Consider the following 19,938-nt stretch of genomic DNA (forward strand, 5'->3'; position numbering starts at 1 on the left):
TCTGCTCTAATACAGGGTAAGTAGAATAACATTTTACAATGTTTATGTTTTAAAGTTTTAAATATGCAGAAGTACATACAAGTTTGAAACTCTCTCAAGAGTCAGACTTCACTACTACCTTAAATGGATCACCTCATTTGACTTATTTGCTATTAATTGCATTTTGATAGGATGATGGTTTTCGAGATTTAAAACCTATACTATTTCAGTAGTAAGGGCATCCATGTGAAAAACAGTAGCAATATATCATATATAGAGCACACAAAAAAAGTAAATGAACAAAGCAAGTATTTAGTTTTCCTAGCCTATTTTAGAATAAAGTGTTTACTTTTTTCACTTATATATCATATCCCTCTAATAACAATTTCATTCAACCAAAACCCATTAACTGTTTAAATTACTGCACTGCCCTTTAAAACCAATAAGGAAAATGTTTAGCAGGACACCAACTAAGTGATTTCAGAAATCTTTAAGATAATTTTCTCTGAAAAAATTTCATATTTTGCTTCAGAAATCTCTCATTGGTTAATGTTTTAGAGTGCACTACTTGGTCACTATAACAATCAACACTTCATGTTAGTTTTGCTTAAGAAAAAGTACATATTTGTGACTCACCAAACATATTTTTGATGATAAAAACACAGAAATATAAATCCAGACACCTTCCAACTTACTTTCATTGAGGTACATCTAAGCAAGCAGAACAGGATGTGACTCTGCCTTAGGAAGAGACTTGTCAACACACTACTGATGACTCAGGCAAATTAGAGGTAAATTACCTTTGAGAGTTCCCCAGCCTCCAAGTAGAAGCAGATAACAAACACATTCCACGTAACCCAGAGGACTAGCCAGACGGCATACTGTAGAGAAGCAAGAGAGAAATAACATATAATTAACTTGTAATCAGTTGAGTTTGATTCAAATAAAACTAGAAATTTTGCACACCCAAATTATAAGATTAGTGGGAAAGATCAGATATTGTTTCCTTCCAAGGAACAGGGTTAGATATACGTTTATCTCTATTGAGTGAGTTTTTTTTTTTCCTTTTTATTTTTTTAGATATGAAGTCTTGCTCTGTTGCCCAGGCTGAATGAAGTGCAGTGACACAATCTCGGCTCACTGCAACCTCCACCTCCTGGGTTCAAGTGATTCTCCTGCCTCAGTCTCCCGAGTAGCTGGGACTATAGGTGCGTGCCACTGTGCCAGCTAATTTTTGTATTTTTAGTAGAGATGGCATTTCACCATGTTGGCCAGGCTGGTCTCGAATTGCTGACCTCAGGTGATCCATCAACATTGGCCTCCCAACTACAGGCATGAGCTACCGTGCCCAGCCCTAGTGCTATATTGTTTTAACAGGAAGAGATGATGATGTAACATAATCATGATAATAAAATGACAACATGTAGTGAAAATTCAAGTACTGTGTACTTTTAAACAGCTGACCATTCCATTCTTATATAAGCCATTGAGTTTGCTACTACTAATAAGCCTATTTTATATTTAAGGAAATTTAATTGTAATAGATCATATTACTTGAAGATATGCAAAGAGCTTCTAAGTGGCAGAGTCACAGTTTAGGTTCTGTGTTCTTATTCTTTATATGCTATTTATTTGCATGTAACCCATTATCTTTCATATGCTTCCATAAGATTAATTTTGGTGGCTAAAACATAAATTTTTCAGCTTGATTTTTAACTAAAAGTATAATTAACATTTATACATACACATAAATGTACCTAAATATAAATGAAGATTCCAACTGTTTATGATATTCTCAATGTATAATATTGAAGTAGTGCCATATATACAATATGAATACAGATAAACACATATAACATTTAATAAGCATAAAATATAATTTTGCTTATGAAAGTAAAAAGCTTCAGCATTGATATTTTAAAATACTATATCAGAAAGAATGCTTGCCGATGAAAAAAATTCAGGAGAATTTGATATGTGTAATAGAGTGTTTTCATTAGCTCATCAGCCATTGCTGAAATCTTAGTATCCTGCTACTTTGACTTTTAGTAAGTGGTATTTATTTAGCTCTCCATTTTAAATCATACAGGAAAAAAAATATCACTGTACAAAGGACATGATAAAGCATTATAATCAGTCATGCTTTCTTTCTCCCTTATAATCACTTATATCACTGAGACAAACTTAAATGTCTCCTTAGGTCTCTGTTCTATAACTGAAGTTCCTCTCTTGCTACAGCCTGCTTAGCTCCCTGATTCTGTCTCTAAACCCAGCCCTTAACTCATAGGGCTTCTCAAATTACTTATTTTGTCTTGGAACATTTAGTTTGCCAAAACATTATACTCCATTGAGCAACACACACATTAAACAGTTAGACGAAACCATCTCCTTTAGAAAACAGTTGAGTCATCATTTATTGTTACTCCTCACATAGAGCTCTCACTCCTCATACTACATGAATGATCATAACAATCTAATAAAAACCAGGTCTGGGAGGGAAGAATGGGTTCTGCACCTGAAAATAATAAGATTTTCTCCATATTGCTACTTATTCATTGACTTACAAAATATTGTCTTAATACCTATTTTGCCCAAAGTACTAAGTTAGGAACCTAGGAATATAAACAAAAACTAGAAAGTAGTCTTTTAAGGAGCTTACTATTGTATGTTGGAGAAAATATGCAAATAATCAGATATGAGTCATTTCAAATGAAATTAGGAGAAACAAAGTTTATTGCAGCACTAAGTAGGTCTCAGCCTTCTTTGGCATCATGCAGGAGGTGATATTTGAATTAACTCTTAAAAAAATGATAGGTGGTAAGAAGAGCACCTAGGGGAAGGTAAAAGTATTCAAGAATAAAGGGATAATATACAAAGAGGCACAGAGGTTGGAAATAACTTTCCATGTATATGGAATAGCAAATAATATATGTGTCTGGAATCTAGGATGACTCAGGAGATAAACTGAAATACATGGCTCGAAAGATAACAATGTGCAAGATCACGATCATGATTATGGAGGATCTTGAAGCATAAATTAATGACGTTGGAACTCACCTATAAAAAGATGGGAACAATTGGCATTTGTTTGGAGGGAAGTGACATGATATCCTCTTGTTCCACTTTTTAAAAATTCACACTGAAAAAAAGCGTGCTAGTAGGTATTAGGAGGGAGGATCCAAGATGGGTGATTAGACACAACTCCAGCGCACAACACCCAGCGAGAGAGATGCAGAAACCGAGATCTCCTAGCTCCAACTGAGGTAGCAGGTACATTTCAATGGGTCTGGTCCAAGGGTGAGCAAAGCCCACTCAGGGCAGAACGAAGCAGGGAGGGGTGCTGCTTCACCTAGAAAGTGCACCTGACAGGCAAGTCGGAGGCTCCACCTCTGGCACTCCGGTCTAGATACAGCTCTTCCCCCAAAGCCTCACCAATAAACAGAACAGGGGATCTTTGCCAGTCAAGCGCCTGGAATTACAAGTGCGGAGTTGAATAAGAGCCTGCAGACTGAGCTATCCTCTCCTCCCCTCATCAGGAGAGAGAGGGAGCTGTAAGCAGGAGCAGCTGGGTGTCCCCTACCCCATGACCAGAGAGAGAGAAAGCTGAAAGGGGGAGACTGCAAGGTACGGCTGGGTGGGTCCCTAACCTCCCCCACAAACCCCAGTGGGCTGAAGCTCTGACTCTAATGGTTTGCATAGCCAGTGCCACAGTCTGAGATGAACCCTGAATGATCCAGCCCAGTGGAGGAAGGGCACAACCCACCACTAGAGGGGTGGGACTGGGCTATATGATTTTTTTTTTAAATTGTGTTTTAGGTTTTGGGATACGTGTGAAGAACATGCAAGATTGTTGCATAGTTATACACGTGACAGTGTGATTTGCTGCCTTCTTCCCCATCACCTCTATCTGGCATTTCTCCCCATGCTATCTCTCCCCAACTCCCCACCCTTCAACGTCTCTCCCCTATTTCCCCCCAACAGACCCCAGTGTGTAGTGCTCCCCTCCCTGTGTCCATGTGTTCTCATTGTTCAACACCCGCCTATGAGTGAGAACATGCGGTGTTTGATTTTCTGCTCTTGTGTCAGTTTGCTGAGACACCATCTCACGCCAGTTAGAATGGCGATCATTAAAAAATCTGGAGACAACAGATGCTGGAGAGAATGTGGAGAAATAGGAACACATTTACACTGTTGGTGGGAGTGTAAATTAGTTCAACCACTGTGGAAGACAGTGTGGCGATTCCTCAAGGACCTAGAAATAGAAATTCCATTTGACCCAGCAATCCCATTACTGGGTACATATCCAAAGGATTATAAATCATTCTACTATAAGGACACATGCACACAAATGTTCATTGCAGCACTGTTTACAATAGCAAAGACCTGGAACCAACCCAAATGCCCACTGATGATAGACTGGACAGGGAAAATGTGGCACATATACACGATGGAATACTATGCAGTCATAAAAAACGATGAGTTCATGTCCTTTGCAGGGACATGGATGAACCTGGAAACCATCATTCTGGGCTACATGTTTTAAGAAAAAAACACAGGAAACCTATGTAGCAATGGGATGGCATTCTTGACAACCCAGAAGAACTTACAGATCAGTGGAAGAGGTGGGCCTAATCTCCCAGCATAAACAAAAAAGACACAGGAAGCTTCCCTAGTAACCTGAAGGAGTCCCTAGAAACCCAGTAGAGCCCCCACAGGCAGACAAGTGACCTCATCAAGCCAGCTCTCTGACACCAAAGCCAGGTAATCCACAAAGATGGGGAAAATCCAGCACAAAAAAGGAGAAACCATCAAAGACCAGAACACCTCTTCTCCTTCAAGGGATCACAACTCTTTAACAACACAGGATCACAACTTGACTGAGAAGGAGTGTGAAGAATTGACAGAAACAGGATTCAGAAGGTGGATAATAACAAACTTTTCAGAGCTAAAGGACACGTTCTAATTCAATGCAAAGAAACCAAAAACTTTGAAAAAAGGTTAGACAAAATGCTAACTAGAATAACCAGCTTAGAAAAGAACATAAATGACTTGATGAAGTTGAAGAACAAAGCATGAGAACTACGTGAAGCAAACACAAGTTTTAATAGCTGAATCGATCAAGCAGAAGAAAGGATATCAGAGATTGAAGATCAACTCAATGAAGTAAAAAGAGAAGGCAATACAAGAGAAAAAAGAGTGAAAAGAAATAAACAAAATCTCCAAGAAATATGGGATTATGTGAAAAAACCTAACCTACACTTGATCAGTGTACCTGAATATGATGTGGAGACTGAATCCAAGCTGGAAAACACACTCCAGGATATTATCCAGGAGAATTTCCCAAGCCTAGCAAGGCAGTCCAAATTTCAAATTCAAAAAATACAAAGAACCCCACAAAGATATTCCTCAAGAAGAGCAACCCCAAGGCATGTAATGGTCAGATTCACCAGGGTCGAAATGAAGGAAAAAATGCTAAGGGCAGCCAGAAAGAAAGGTCAGATCACCCACAGAGGGAAGCCAATCAGACTCCCAGTAGATCTCTCAGCAGAAACTCTACGAGCCAGAAGAGAGTGGGGGCCAATATTCAACATCCTTAAAGAAAAGGACTTTCAACTCAGAATCTCATATCCAGCCAAACTAAGCTTCATAAGTGAAGGAGAAATAAAATCCTTCATGGACAAGCAATTATTGAAAGATTTTGTCACCATCAGACCAGCCCTACAAGAGCTCCTGAAAGAAACACTAAGCATGGAAAGGAACAAGTACCAGTCACTGCAAAAGCAAACCAGTTGGCAAAGACCAAAAATGCAATGAAGAAAATGAGTCAACTAATGAGAAAGAAAACCAGCCAGTACCAAAATGGCAGGATCAAATTCACACTTAACAATATTAACATTGAATGTAAATGGCCTAAACGCCCCAATCAAAAGACACAGACTGGCAAATTGGATAAAAAGTCAGAACCCATCAGTGTGCTGTATTCAAGAAACCCATCTCACATACAAAGACACACATAGACTCAAAATAAAGGGATGAAATAAGATTTACCAAGAAAATGGAGAACAAAAAAAAAGCAGGGGTTGCGATCCTAGTCTCTGATAAAATGAACTTCAAACCAACAAAGATCAAGAGAGACAAAGAAGGACATTACATAATGGTAAAAGGATCAATCCATCAGGAAGAGCTAACTATCCTAAATATATACACCCCCAACACAGGAGCACCCATATACATAAAGAAAGTTCTTAACAACCTAAAACAAGATTTAGACTCCCACACAATAATATTGGGAGACTTCAATACTCTACTGTCAATATTAGACAGATCAATGAGACAGAAAATTAACAAGCATATCCAGGACTTGAATGCAGAGCTGGACCAAGCAGATCTAATAGACATATACAGAACACTCCACCCCAACTCCATAGAATATACATTTTTCTCAGCACCACATTGCACTTACTCTAAAATTGACCACATCATTGGAAGCAAATCACTCCTCAGCAAATGCAAAAGAACAGAAATCATAACAAACAGTCTATCAGACCACAGCACAATCAGACTAGAGCTCAGGATCAAGAAACACACTCAAAAACGCACAACAACTTGGAAACCAAACAACTTGCTTCTGAATGTTGACTGGATGAACAATGAAATGAAGGCAGAAATAAAGATGTTCTTGGAAACCAACCAGAATGAAGACACAACTTACCAGAATCTCCAGGACACCTTTAAAGCAGTATCGAGAGGGAAATTTATAGCAATAAATGCCCACCAGAGAAGAGAGAAAAGATCTAAAATCGACAGCCTATATCAAAATTGAAAGAACTAGAGGAGTAAGATCAAAAAAACTGAAAAGCTAGCAGAAGACAAGAGATAACTAAGATCAAAGCAGTACTGAAGGAGATAGAGACACAAAAAAACTCTTCAAAAAATCAATAAACCCAGGAGCTGTTTTTTTGAAAAGATCCACAAAATAGACCGCTAGCCAGATTAATAAAAACAAAAAGGAGAAGAATCAAATAGATGCAATTAAAAAAATGATAAAGAGGATATCACCACTGGTCCCATAGAAATACAAACTACTATCAGAGATTACTAAAAACAGCTCTAATCACATAAACCAGTAAACCAGGAAGAAATGGATAAATTCCTAGACACTTGTAGTCTACCAAAACTAAACGAGGAGGAAGCTGAAACCCTGAATAGACCAATAGCAAGGGCTTAAGTAGAGGAGCAATCAATAGCCTACCTACCAAAAAAAAGTCCAAGTCCAGACGGGTTCACAGCCGAACTCTATCAAACATACAAAGAGGAGCTGGTTCCATTCCTTCTTAAACTATATCAAACAATACAAAAGGAGGGAATTCTCCCTAACTCATTTTATGAGACCAACATCATCCTGATGCCAAAACCAGGCAGAGACTCAACTAAAAAAGAAAACTTCAGGCCAATGTCCATGATGAACATCGATGCAAAAATCTTCAATAAAATACTGGCAAACAGATTCCAACAGCACATCAAGAAGCTTATCCATCACGACTAAGTAGGCTTCATCATGGGGATGTAAGGCTGGTTCAACATATGCAAATCCATAAATGTAATCCATCACAAAAACGAAACCAAAGACAAAAGCCACATGATTATCTCAATAGGTGCAGAGAAGGCCTTCAATAAAATTCAACAGCCCTTCATGCTAAAAACTCTCAATAACTAGATATTGATGAATGTATCATAGAATGATAAAATCTATATATGACAAACCTACAGCCAATATCATACAGAAAGGGCAAAAGCTGGAAGAATTCCCTTTGAAATCAGGCCATAGACAAGGATGCCCTCTCTCACCACTCCCATTCAACATAGTATTGGAAGTTCTAGCCAGAGCAATCAGCCAAGAAAAAGAAATAAAGGCTATTCGATTAGGAAAGGAGGAAGTCAGATTGTCTCTATTTGCAGATGACATGATTGTATATCTAGAAGACCCCATCATCTCAGCCCAAAATCTTCTCAAACTGATAAGCAATTTCAGCAAAGTCTCAGCATGCAAAATCAATGTGAAAAAATCATAAGCATTCCTATATACCAATAACAAACAAACAGAGCCAAATCAAGAGTGAACATCCATTCACAATCGCTACAAAGAGAATAAAATACCTAGGAATACAACTAACAAAGGATGTAAAGGATCTCTTCAAGGAGAACTACAAACCATTGCTCAATGAAATAAGAGAGGACACAAACAGTTGGAGAAACATTCCATGCTCATGGTTAGGAAGAATAAATATCGTGAAAATGTCCATACTGCCCAAAGTGATCTATAGATTCAATGCTATCCCCATCAAGCTACCAATGACCTTCTTCACAGAAATGAAAAAAAAAAAAAAACTCTTTAAACTTCATATGAAATCACAAGAGACCCCACATAGCCAAGACAATCCTAAGCAAAAAGAACAAAGCTGGAGGCATCACACTGCCAGACTTCAAACTATACTACAAGTCTACAGTAATCAAAACAGCATGGTACTGGTACCAATACAGAGGCATAGGCCAATGGAACAAAACAGAGACTCCGGAAGAAACACTGCACATCTACAACCATCTGATCTTTGACAAACCCAGCAAAAACAAGCAATGGGGAAAGGACTCAATGTTTAATAAATGGTGCTGTGAAAACTGGTTAGCAATGTGCAGGAAGCAGAAGCTGGACCCCTACCTGTCACCTTACACTAAAATTAACTCCAGATGGATCAAATATTTAAACATAAAACCTAACATCATAAAAACACTAGAAGAAAACGTAGGCAAAACCATCCAGGACATTGGCATAGGCAAGGATTTCATGACTAAAACACCAAAAGCAATGGCAATAAAAGCCAAGATAGACAAATGGGATCTAATTAAACTCCAGAGCTTCTGTAAAGCAAAAGAAACCATCATTGGAGTGAATTGGCAACCAACAGAATGGCAAAAAAAATTTTTGCAACCTACCCATCTGACAAAGGGCTAATACCCAGAATCTACAAATAACTAAAACAGATATACAAGAAAAAAACAAACAACCCCATTCAAAAGTGGGCCAAGGATATGAAAAGGAACTTTTCAAAAGAGGACATATATGAGGCCAACAAACATATGAAAAAATGCTCATCATCACTGGTCATTAGAGAAATGCAAATCAAAACCACACTGAGGTATCATCTCACACCAGTTAAAATGGCAATCATTAAAAAATCGGGAGACAACAGATGCTGGAGAGGATGTGGAGAAATAGGAACACTCTTACAGAGTTGGTGGGAGTGTAAATTAGTTCAACCATTGTGGAAGACAATGTGGCGATTTCTCAAGGATCTAGAAATAGAAATTCCATTTGACCCAACAATCCCACTATTGGATATATACCCAAAGAACTATAAATTTTTCTACTATAAAGATGCACACGTATGTTCATTGCAGCTCTGTGTACAATAACAAAGACCTGGAACCAACCCAAATGCCCATCAATGATAGACTGGACAAAGAAAATGTGGCACATATACACCATGGAATACTACGCAGCCATAAAAAATGATGAGTCTGTGTCCTTTGTAGGGACTTGGATGAATCTGGAAACCATCATTCTCAGCAAACTGTCACAAGAACAGAAAGCCAAGCACCGTATATTCTCACTCATAGGTGGTTGTCAAACAGCAAGAACACATGGACTCAGGGAGAGGAGCATCACACACGGGACAGTTGGGGGGTGGCTGGGGAGAGACCATGGGGTGTGGGGAGGGAGGGGAGGATGGGGAGGGATAACTTGGGGAGAAATGCCAGATATAGTATGCACCTAAAGTAAAATAAATAAATTAAAAAAAAAAAAACTGTGATAGTAAAGAGTACAACAGAAGAACACAGAGGATTTCTTGAAAATGGACATCTTGACTTCTCAAAGTGCATTAGACATTTTGTTTACTTTTATAAATGGCATCTTCATTATCTGAATTTTGCTAAATATAGAAAGAAAAATATAATCATCTACCTTTGTCAATTTCACATGATCTAATTCCATATATAATATCCAGTAATAGTTATAAAACTTTTAAAAATATGTGTTGAAACAGGACTAAAATGTAAACAACAAAAAAAGACAGTGCAGTTTAATCAACCAGCGTTCACTAGGCCAAAAATTCGGATTGGTTACTTTCACTTATCAACTGTGTGACCTATGTCTGTAACTTCCATCTCTCAGTCATTCTCTTTTCACCTAAAACTTGATGTTTAGCTATGTTCTATATATATGCCAGTGCTTCTGTTACAGTCAAATACTATGTAATAGAAGAGCTATTCAGTGGTGTCTCTTCTTCTTCTCTCTTAATACCTCTACAGTTCTTGTTTCTCATAATATTTACATCATTGAAATGCTTCTGGTTGTTCCCTGAGCCACCAGACACCAAATTCCTATGTAGGGCAAGTCAACTTTTTGAAATATTATCAAGCTGATCATGTAACAAAAACGCCTCACTGGTTGGCCAGTAGAAGTGAATCTAGCCACCTTTTACATTGCTGTGTGCTCTCCCTCTGTCTATTCACGAAACTCTCTCACATATCACCTCCAATTCATCACCGATAGAAATAAGAAGTGATTATAATACGGCTTAAAAAAAAATTCACACCTTGCTCTTTCCTCATTTATAGGACCCTCTCATGATAGTCCTTTCAACCCCACATGCTTTTAAGTTCATTTTTTAGCTTGATGCATCTCTTCTGGAAGGTGTTTCTTAACCTCTTCTGTTAAGCTCAGCAGAATCTTTTTCCCAGGACAGGTTATATACTCTCATTCTGAGACTCCATCTCAAAATACTCAAAAAAAAAAAAAAAAAAAAAAAAGAATAAATAAATAGCAGTAATCCTCAAATCTTTATTTATTAGGATATTAAAAATTATACTTCCTACATCATTTTTTTTAATGGGATCTCACGCTGCCACCCCGATGGAATGCAGTGGCACGATCTCAGATCACTGCGGTGTCAACTATCTGGTTTCAGGTAATTCTTCCACCTCAGCCTCCTAGGTAGCTGGGAGTACAGGTACGCACCAGCATGCCTGGTTAATTTGTTGTATTTTTTGTAGAGACAGAGTTTCTCCATGTTGGTCTCAATCTTCTGGGCTCAAGCTATCTTCCTGCCTCAGTCTTCCAAACTTCTCATATTAACTGATATAAAACATTGTTCCATCATATAGAACTTGCAAACCAGACTTGTTTAATTAATGCAACAGATTATTCACTAGATTAAGGAGTTTTTGATATATTAATGCCATTACTTATAGATAAATAGTATTTCATGAAACCAAACTTTCTTCATTTGGCTTCACTAAAATAACAATTTATTATTTCTAACTTAGCACAACACATAATTATTTTCTATATCTTGCTTTATGAGTTGCTTTTTAAAAAAATATCTTTATTCACTTCTTTACTTTTTAGATAAGGCATCTGACTCTGTTGCCCAGGCTGGAGTGCAATGGTGCTATCATGGCTCACTGCAGCCTTGAACTCCTGGACTCCATGATCCTCCTGCCTCAGCCTCCTAACTGGCTAGGACTACAGGCATGTGCCACCATGCCCAACTATGAGTTGCTTTTTGACAGTATTTATTGGCAATTATTTTGGAGTACAATACAATTTTTTATCCTCCTTTCTCCACAGTAATCCGGAAAGACATGTACATAAAGAATATAGTAAATGTTCCTTTCATATCTTTGCATTTACTTGCATCATTTTCATTTAATTGTATACTTCATTACAATCCAGTTAGTCTCACAATGCACTATACTTCAATATAGATTTACCAAAACAAAATCACTGTCAGTGGTGTAACCCCTTTAATGAACACAGAAATCCACACTAGTGGATTGCTACAGAGGGTAACTGCTACTTGAGCAACACTATCCAAAGGCAGGACTTTGTCTGATTTATCTCATTTAACTTACCTTTCTTATCCCTCCTATCTTAAGCCTCTTATTTTCCTTTTTTATTCTATTGTACATTTTTTTTCTCACTTTAGTAACTGGCACTTTTCTACATCAAATATTCTGTAATTGTATTTTACCTAGTTGCCTCAACAGTGAGGACGATTTTGTATTGCCTTACAATTTGGCTTATGATTTTTTCCAGTAAATCTTATTGCTCACCCTGCTCTTAAAATTACTCAGCATAGTTACTTAAGAGTATAAAATGGCTACAAATTTCTTCCCAGTTGCTACAGCTAGTTGATGTGATATAATTGACAACCGTTCAGTTTGAGTATAATTGGAAAAGATGTTCTGCCCTGGAGAGATGACCTAATATAATAACAAAGTATTACAATTGCTAGATATAACCTAACTTGTAGTTTTCTGTTATAAAACTAATCTTGGCTTTAGCCTCATTTTTTTCTTGTGAAGAAAATTTTATATTTTATGTTTCAGATAGAAACTCTGAGATATTTTCTGTGATGAGAGAAAAATTATATTGTATGATGAAATTCACTTTTAATTATTGATTTCTGAAGCATCAGGTGAACCATTTACGAGATTAATTGAACTTGAGAATCCAGTGAAATGGTTAAAACTATAAGCTAAAAATATAATTGAATCCTGATGGCTTCCTTGCTGTATTTGTGGCTCTAATGATTAAATCAAATTAGCTATATAAGGTAAAAATCAGTTAAGGCTGTTAATCATGAAAGGTCAAAATACTTGTTAGGCTCAGAGACATGGCCCTATTATATGTCATGGGTTATAAAATAATTAGAAAGGGAGACCAAGGTAGTATAAGACTAAAAGGCTGATAAACATTTTGTTAGAAAATAAACACGTCCTACATTCATGACACTGCCAATGCTTTGCCACTTCCCTGTCTTCAATAAAGCTGCCTCAAATTAAAGTTTTTAAATATAAAGTACATTTAACTTATGCAAAGCATATGAATTTTAGCATAGTTTTTCAGGTTTTCATGTACATATGTACATATAGCTTTTTAATTTCTATTGGAATCATATTGCATTTATAAATTTTTTTTGAGGAAAACTGAACTCCAGGCCTTGTATTTGAAAATAATCTCTTCTTGAGCTATTCTGGAATAAGGAGGCTATTATTTAAGAAAAATGAATTTTCAAATCTTTTTCACAAATTCACAGTGATTTCACAATCACTTTCAGAAAGAAACATTAAATTGCAGAAGCAAACATGACTTGAAATGGAGATTTAAATGTATGATATAACTGGCTTTCTAATTTCCTGTTTCTTTTTCCTTTTTGTCCAAGGAGAGAGAAACACATTGGAATGATGTATTCAAAGAGAATATTCCATTTTTTAAGTAAATACTTCTATATATTTTCAATTCAGGGATTTTTTTTTAATACTAGAAGACTTCTAATGCAAAATATTGCTAAATGAAATCTTGAATAATAACTACATTTTTTTTTTCTAATTATGTTTCACTTTAACTTGCACAGCAAAAGAAACAGTCATTAAAGCGAATCGGCAACCAACAGAATGGAAAAAAATTTTGCAGTCTACCCATCTGACAAAGGGCTGATATCCAGAATTTACAAAGAACTAAAACAGATTTACAAGAAAAAAACAAGCCCATTCAAAAGTGGGCAAAGGATATGAACAGACACTTTACAAAAGAAGACATACATGAGGCCAACAAACATACAAAACATTGTTGGCCAACAAACATACAAAAAAATGCTCATCATCACTGGTCATTAGTGAAAGGCAAATCAAAACTACATTGATATACCATCTCACATCAGTTAGAAAGGCGATCATTAAAAAATCTATAGAAAACAGATGCTGGAGAGGATGTGGAGAAATAGGAACACTTTTACACTGTTGGTGGGAGCGTAAATTAGGTGGGAGTATAAACCACTGCGTAAGACAGTGTGCGATTCCTCAAGGACCTAAAAATAGAAATTTTATTTGATCCAGCAATCCCATTACTGGGTATATATCCAAAGAATTATAAATCGTTCTACTATAAGGACACATGCACACGAATGTTCACTGCAGCACTGTTTACAATAGCAACGACCTGGAACCAACCCAAATGCCCATTGATGATAGACTGGGCAGGGAAAATGTGGCACATATACACCATGGAATACTATGCAGCCATCAAAAATGATGAGCTTGTGTCCTTCATAGGGACATGGATGAACCCTGAAACCATCATTCTCAGCAAACTGAAACAAGAGCAGAAAATCAAACACCGCATGTTCTCACTCATACGTGTATGATGATCAATGAGAACACATGGACACAGGGAGGGGAGCATCACACACTGGGGTCTGTCGGGGGGAAATAGGGGAGGGACAGTGGGGGGTGGGTAGTTGGGGAGACATAGAATGGGGAGAAATGCCAGATATAGGTGATGGGGAGGAAGGCAGCAAATCACACTGCCATGTGTGTACCTATGCAACAATCTTGCATGTTCTTCACGTGTACCCCAAAACCTAAAATGCAATAAAAAAACTTGTGATTAAAAAAAAAATTATGTCTAAAAATGATTTTTCAATGAGCCCTGAAAAAATATCTTTATTTCATTCTTCTCTCATTATTTTCTTTCTCCTTTCTTACTTCTTTTAATATATTTAGGTTGCAGTTGGATTTTAAGCTCCACAAGGGTAGAAACTATATCTGTTTTGTTTACCGCAAAAATGGGGTATAAAATATCTGGTTTGAGTATTTATATATGCATGAATGGACTAAATTGTAACAGTGACTTTCTGTGGGAATGTAAATTAGTTCAACCATTGTGGAAGACAGTGTGGCGATTCCTCAAGGACCTAAAAATAGAAATCCCATTTGACCCAGCAATCCCATTACTGGGTATATATCCAAAGGATTATAAATCATTCTACTACAAGGACACGTGCACACGAATGTTCATTGCAGCACTGTTTACAATAGCAAAGACCTGGAACCAACCCAACTGCCCAACGATGATAGACTGGATAGGGAAAATGTGGTACATATACACCATGGAATATTACGCAGCCATCAAAAAGGATGAGTTCACGTCCTTTGTAGGGACATGGATGAACCTGGAAACCATCATTCTCAGCAAACTGACACAAGAGCAGAAAATCAAACACCGAATATTCTCGCTCATAGGCGGGTGTTGAACAATGAGAACACATGGACACAGGGAGGGGAGCACTACACACTGGGGTCCGTTGGGGGGAAATGGGGGAGGGGCGGGGGTGGGGAAGTGGGAAGAGATAGCATGGGGAGAAATGACAGATACAGGTGAGGGGACGGAAGGCAGCAAACCACACTGCCATGTGTGTACCTATGCAACAATCTTGCATGTTCATCACATGTACCCCGAAACCTAAAATGCAATAAAATAAAATTAAAAAAAAAAATTATCACAATTTAGAAAACTGTTATTCTAAATTCTAAAACCATAATTATTGTTACAAGATAAAAGAGGAAAACACAATTCAATTACTTGCCATACACCTTAAGAACTGAATTAGAAGAGGTGAGTCCTGAATCGTTCACATTTATTAAGTACCAGCTGGATGCAAGTGACTGCAACAGATACTACATGGGAATATCACAGGACACAACTGAGCAACTCTCCTAACATGATTTATATTTATCAATGATTGACAATTAATGCAATCTATTGGAATGTTTTCAGGAACGATTGTTTCTACTAGGATGCAAAACTAGTATCAGCTCACCAATACAGGCAGCTAATTTTAATGTAATAACGAGACAATCAAGTAAAAAGGGGTCCCAGGAAAATATCCACACAGCCTGAGCACTGGGAGGATGGAGTGGAGCTTTGAGAAGTTTGGGCCTTTGGCAGGCGGGAGGAGGCTGGCTCTCCTCTTTCTGTGTGGTAACCTGGAATTCAATCTGTGATGCCTGAAATCTGCTAACAGGACTCTCTTGGTTTACTGAGAGTTCCTGTTTCCCTTTATTCCTTTTCATCCAAGAACCCTGCCCTACTCACCTTATAATGTGTCTGAATGCCTAAATTATCCTGGTCCTCTGACAATAACCTGGTTTTTTCCTACAATAATATAATCAGGTATAAGGAATTATGATGGAAGCATTCCTAAGGAACACTATATTAACAAATCTTGTCTTAGAAAGAACTTCTAGCCAGGTATAGTGGCTCATGCCCAGCACTTTGGGAGGCTGAGTTGAAGACCAGCCTGGGCAATATGATGAAACCCCATCCCTACAAAAAAATATAAAAAAAAATTCTGGCCATAGTGGTGTGTTCCTGTAATACTAGCTACTCAGGAGGCTGAGGTGGGAGGATCTCTTGAACCTGGGGGGTGGAGGTTGCAGTGAGCTGAGATCATGCCACTGAGCTCCAGCGTGGGTGACAGAGCAAGACTCTGTCTCGAAAAAAAAGAAAAAGGAAAAACAACAAAAAGACTTATTTTAGCAAGAAAAATATTTAGAATTTTTAACAATTAGGTGTTTTAATATTAACAATAAATATATTTTGATATAAATGTATACTCATAAAACAAAGGTCCCTGATAAAAATGGTAGTACAATATTTACAAGGTTATTATATTTTTAGCTTAGTTTTCTCATCTCAAACAGGAGCTTTTAATCTGCTTAGGCATTCTCATCACTTTCTTATTTTTTTCCTATTGTTATGATAAACGAAGAGCAAAAGTGGCCCAAGGAAAGCAACTTATATCCTTTAGGACCAATGCCAGTCTATTTTATGATGTAAATCCTGTGTTCTAATTCAGAAATCCTGTTACATCCAAATCCAGCTATATAAACCTGTCCCTTAAAAAAATACCTATATAAAAACACTATTATTATAACGTCTAGTTTGTCAGGGATAAAGGCTCTGATAAGGTTATCAGCCACAGTCTGACAGAAATCCAATTCTAATAGATTATGCTGCAGATCATAGAGGAAGTCAGATTTCTACCTTCTCATTTTTTTTAACCAATGCTGCTGTCATATGATCAAGCTTCCTTGTGATTTTATATTTGCATAGGTTTTTAAATGGTTATGGAAGTTTAATTCACATTAAAATAAGATTTATTGCTTTCACTCTTATTATAAAAAATATTTAAAATGTTGAACATCAGAAAGGGAAATTGAGAAAGTACCATATTTAATGTAATCATCAATATCATTTTAGTGTACATTCCCATTCTTTTTCTTATTACTATATGGTTTCATGTATGTTTAAATGACATGGGAATCTTGCTCTATATTCTGTTACCTGATTTTTTTTCAATTGATTAAAATGTCTCACTAAGTATTCTATATGTGTCAGTTCAATCATGCACTGTGAGTTAGTCAACTACTTTTCCATTAACTTTTTGTAATTTTCTTGCTTATATTATGATCAATTCCTAGAAATTTACATTTTGCATAAAAATGTTTAGTTTAGTTAGATATGTAAACCCTTTTGGAAATCATGCCTGAAAATACTTTGTTTAAACACTATTTCTAAGACAGACTATGAATGCTAGGATATCCAACAGGCATTATTTTAATGAACATATAAACATGACTCTTAAGTACTATGAAACTCCAAATAAAAGCAGTATCCAAAAGGTGTTCCATTTTCTTGAAGCAAAAAATGAAAAATAATTCCCTTTGATTGAAAAAATAATAATGCTCATTCAGCATGAAAACACTTATATATGACTAATTGTTTCCCTTTACTGGTACAAAGCATTTTATGCCAAGACATTTACATTCCTATAGTCCTAAGGCTGGGAGCATGCCACTGAAAGAACTTTAAACACCTATAATTATAAATTGAGTTACATAGAAACATTTCCACAGATGTATGCAAATAAATTAGAAATTTGAATGTTAATAAAACATAAAAACTAGTGAAAAATACCAAACTATACTTTTAAATACTTATCCTTTGCAAGCTAACACAGGCAAATTTGTAATACTATAAATGAATACTGCTATATTTGGCCCTGAGAAGTGAGTGGAGAACATCACTTTTAGCTATATTCTTAGATTTTTATGACCATTTTGACCACTTCAAAAGCATCTGTAATTCTTAATAACTGATGGATCCTGGGATAGCTAAAAGTGTTGAGTCCATTCCCCTTGTGTTAAGTAATTAATTTTAAACAGAAGCATTATTTACCATACATTTAATTGTAGTTTTTCTACCGTGCTTCATGAAAAAAATCACGGCACTCATAGACAATGATACTGTTTGTAAGGCACACCAAGGTAAACAAAAAAGATAGCTTGCAGCAGCTGAAGGTGACTAACCCAAGGAAGGACTCTAGCCACCCCTGGTTCCTCATGAGGAGCTCAATATCCCAGCACATCTGTAAACTATTACCTGTGAGACTACTGGGAACAGTTTTCCTCAGAAAAACTTATATAGTACACAATTTCTTTTCAAAAAGATAGGCTTGCTAATGTATCAAAAATAGTCTGTCTGCTCAACCTGCTCAAGAGGGCAACTAGAGTTTCCCAGGAGTCTGTATATTCTACATAGTCATCTAAAGGCAGCTTCTGGAGATCACATCACTGATCCAATTAATTGCTCAGCAATTGTAGATAATGTGGACAAATCAAGGAGGCAATGCTCATTCAATTTGCATTTCTCTTACAGAATTTTAAACTAGGTGCTTGAGTTTATTTATTGTTTTTTTTTGTTTGGTTTGGTCTTGGTTTTTGAGACAGGGTCTCACTCTCTCACCCAGGCTGGGGTGTAGTAGAGCAATCTCAGCTCACTGTTACCTCCACCTTCTGGGCTTAAGTGATCCTCCCACCTCAGCCTCTTGAGCAGCTGGAACTACGGGTGTGTACAACCATGCCTGGCTAATTATTATTATTTTTGTATTTTTGTAGAGACAGGGTCTTGCCATCTTATCCAGTTTGGTCTCAAACTCCTGAGCTCAAGGGATCTGTCTATCTGGGCCTCCCAACATGTTGGGATTACAGGCTTGAGCCACAACACCTGGTGAGTATTGTTTTGTATTGCAAATTCTCATTTAGAGAGAGAAGTTTCAAATTTAAAAAAATTTATTTTATTTCTACATCTAGAAATGCTTAATATGAATTAAAGCTTTGCAGCTTGTATGTCCCCCCATTTTAGAAGCTTATATACATATATTTCAAAGATCTATCAATCAGCTCTCCATGACTATCACAAAAGCAGGGTTCCAATCTGCTAGCATCATAGAAATGTTTTTGGCTACACATAAGAAAATATCGAGTTACAGGTGGTTTAAAGACTATGTTTAAAATATTTTTTCATTTATAAAGTCTGGAAATGGGCTGCTGTTGGCTACATGGCTCAATGCTGTCGGAGCGCTAGATCTATACTTCTGGGATTTTCTTTCAAATCACCACAAAGTAACACACTAAGCACACAAAAAGGCACTAGGCAGGAAAGAGTTCCTTTCCTTGTGCAACACTCTATTCTTCCAGGAAAGAAAACGGTTCCTAGAGAGGCACACATGAGACTTTTTATCTCTCATTAGTTGAAATTTGTAACAAGCCTACCCAAAATTAAACCACTGGCAAAAAAGTTTGGGATTATTATGGTTGTTTAATTAATTGTAATGCATCTCTTGGACCTGCAGAATGATTTGATCTCCCTGAGAGCTCTGCTGTTCATCTAAATACCTGGAACAAATTAGAATTCTGTTAACAGAGAACAATAGAGGTATCTGCCACTACAACCTATACACAGTTTTTTAGTTTCATTTTGTTCATCTTTAATATCTGAAAGTGAATGAGTGGTATTTTATATTTTTTATGAGTCTCCTGTTTTTTAGAGAAACATCCAACGCTTTGCTTCAGTAAGACTACAAATTCAACTAGAGAAATAATTTAGCAATCATAGTTCTCCCTAAATAAATATTAGATTTTAGATCTTAGTCTATGAGGAACAGCACACACACACAAAAGGTAAGTCAAAGAGACAAACAAAAACCAGATAAA

General features: G+C 36.8%; 1 protein-coding gene across 3 annotated transcripts in view; it reads right to left on the reverse strand.

Annotated features, from left to right (window-relative positions):
• NKAIN2 (sodium/potassium transporting ATPase interacting 2) overlaps positions 1–19,938 on the reverse strand; it is a 1,036,037-nt gene that overhangs the window by 481,068 nt on the left and 535,031 nt on the right. For all 3 annotated transcript variants that reach the window (XM_039467799.2, XM_039467798.2, XM_074397519.1), the window contains exon 3: positions 780–860. In XM_039467799.2, the coding sequence (XP_039323733.1) occupies positions 780–860 (81 nt within the window). The remainder of the gene's footprint in view (positions 1–779; positions 861–19,938) is intronic.

Source organism: Saimiri boliviensis, chromosome 4, assembly GCF_048565385.1.
Source record: "Saimiri boliviensis isolate mSaiBol1 chromosome 4, mSaiBol1.pri, whole genome shotgun sequence".
Classification (NCBI taxonomy): Eukaryota; Metazoa; Chordata; class Mammalia; order Primates; family Cebidae; genus Saimiri; species Saimiri boliviensis.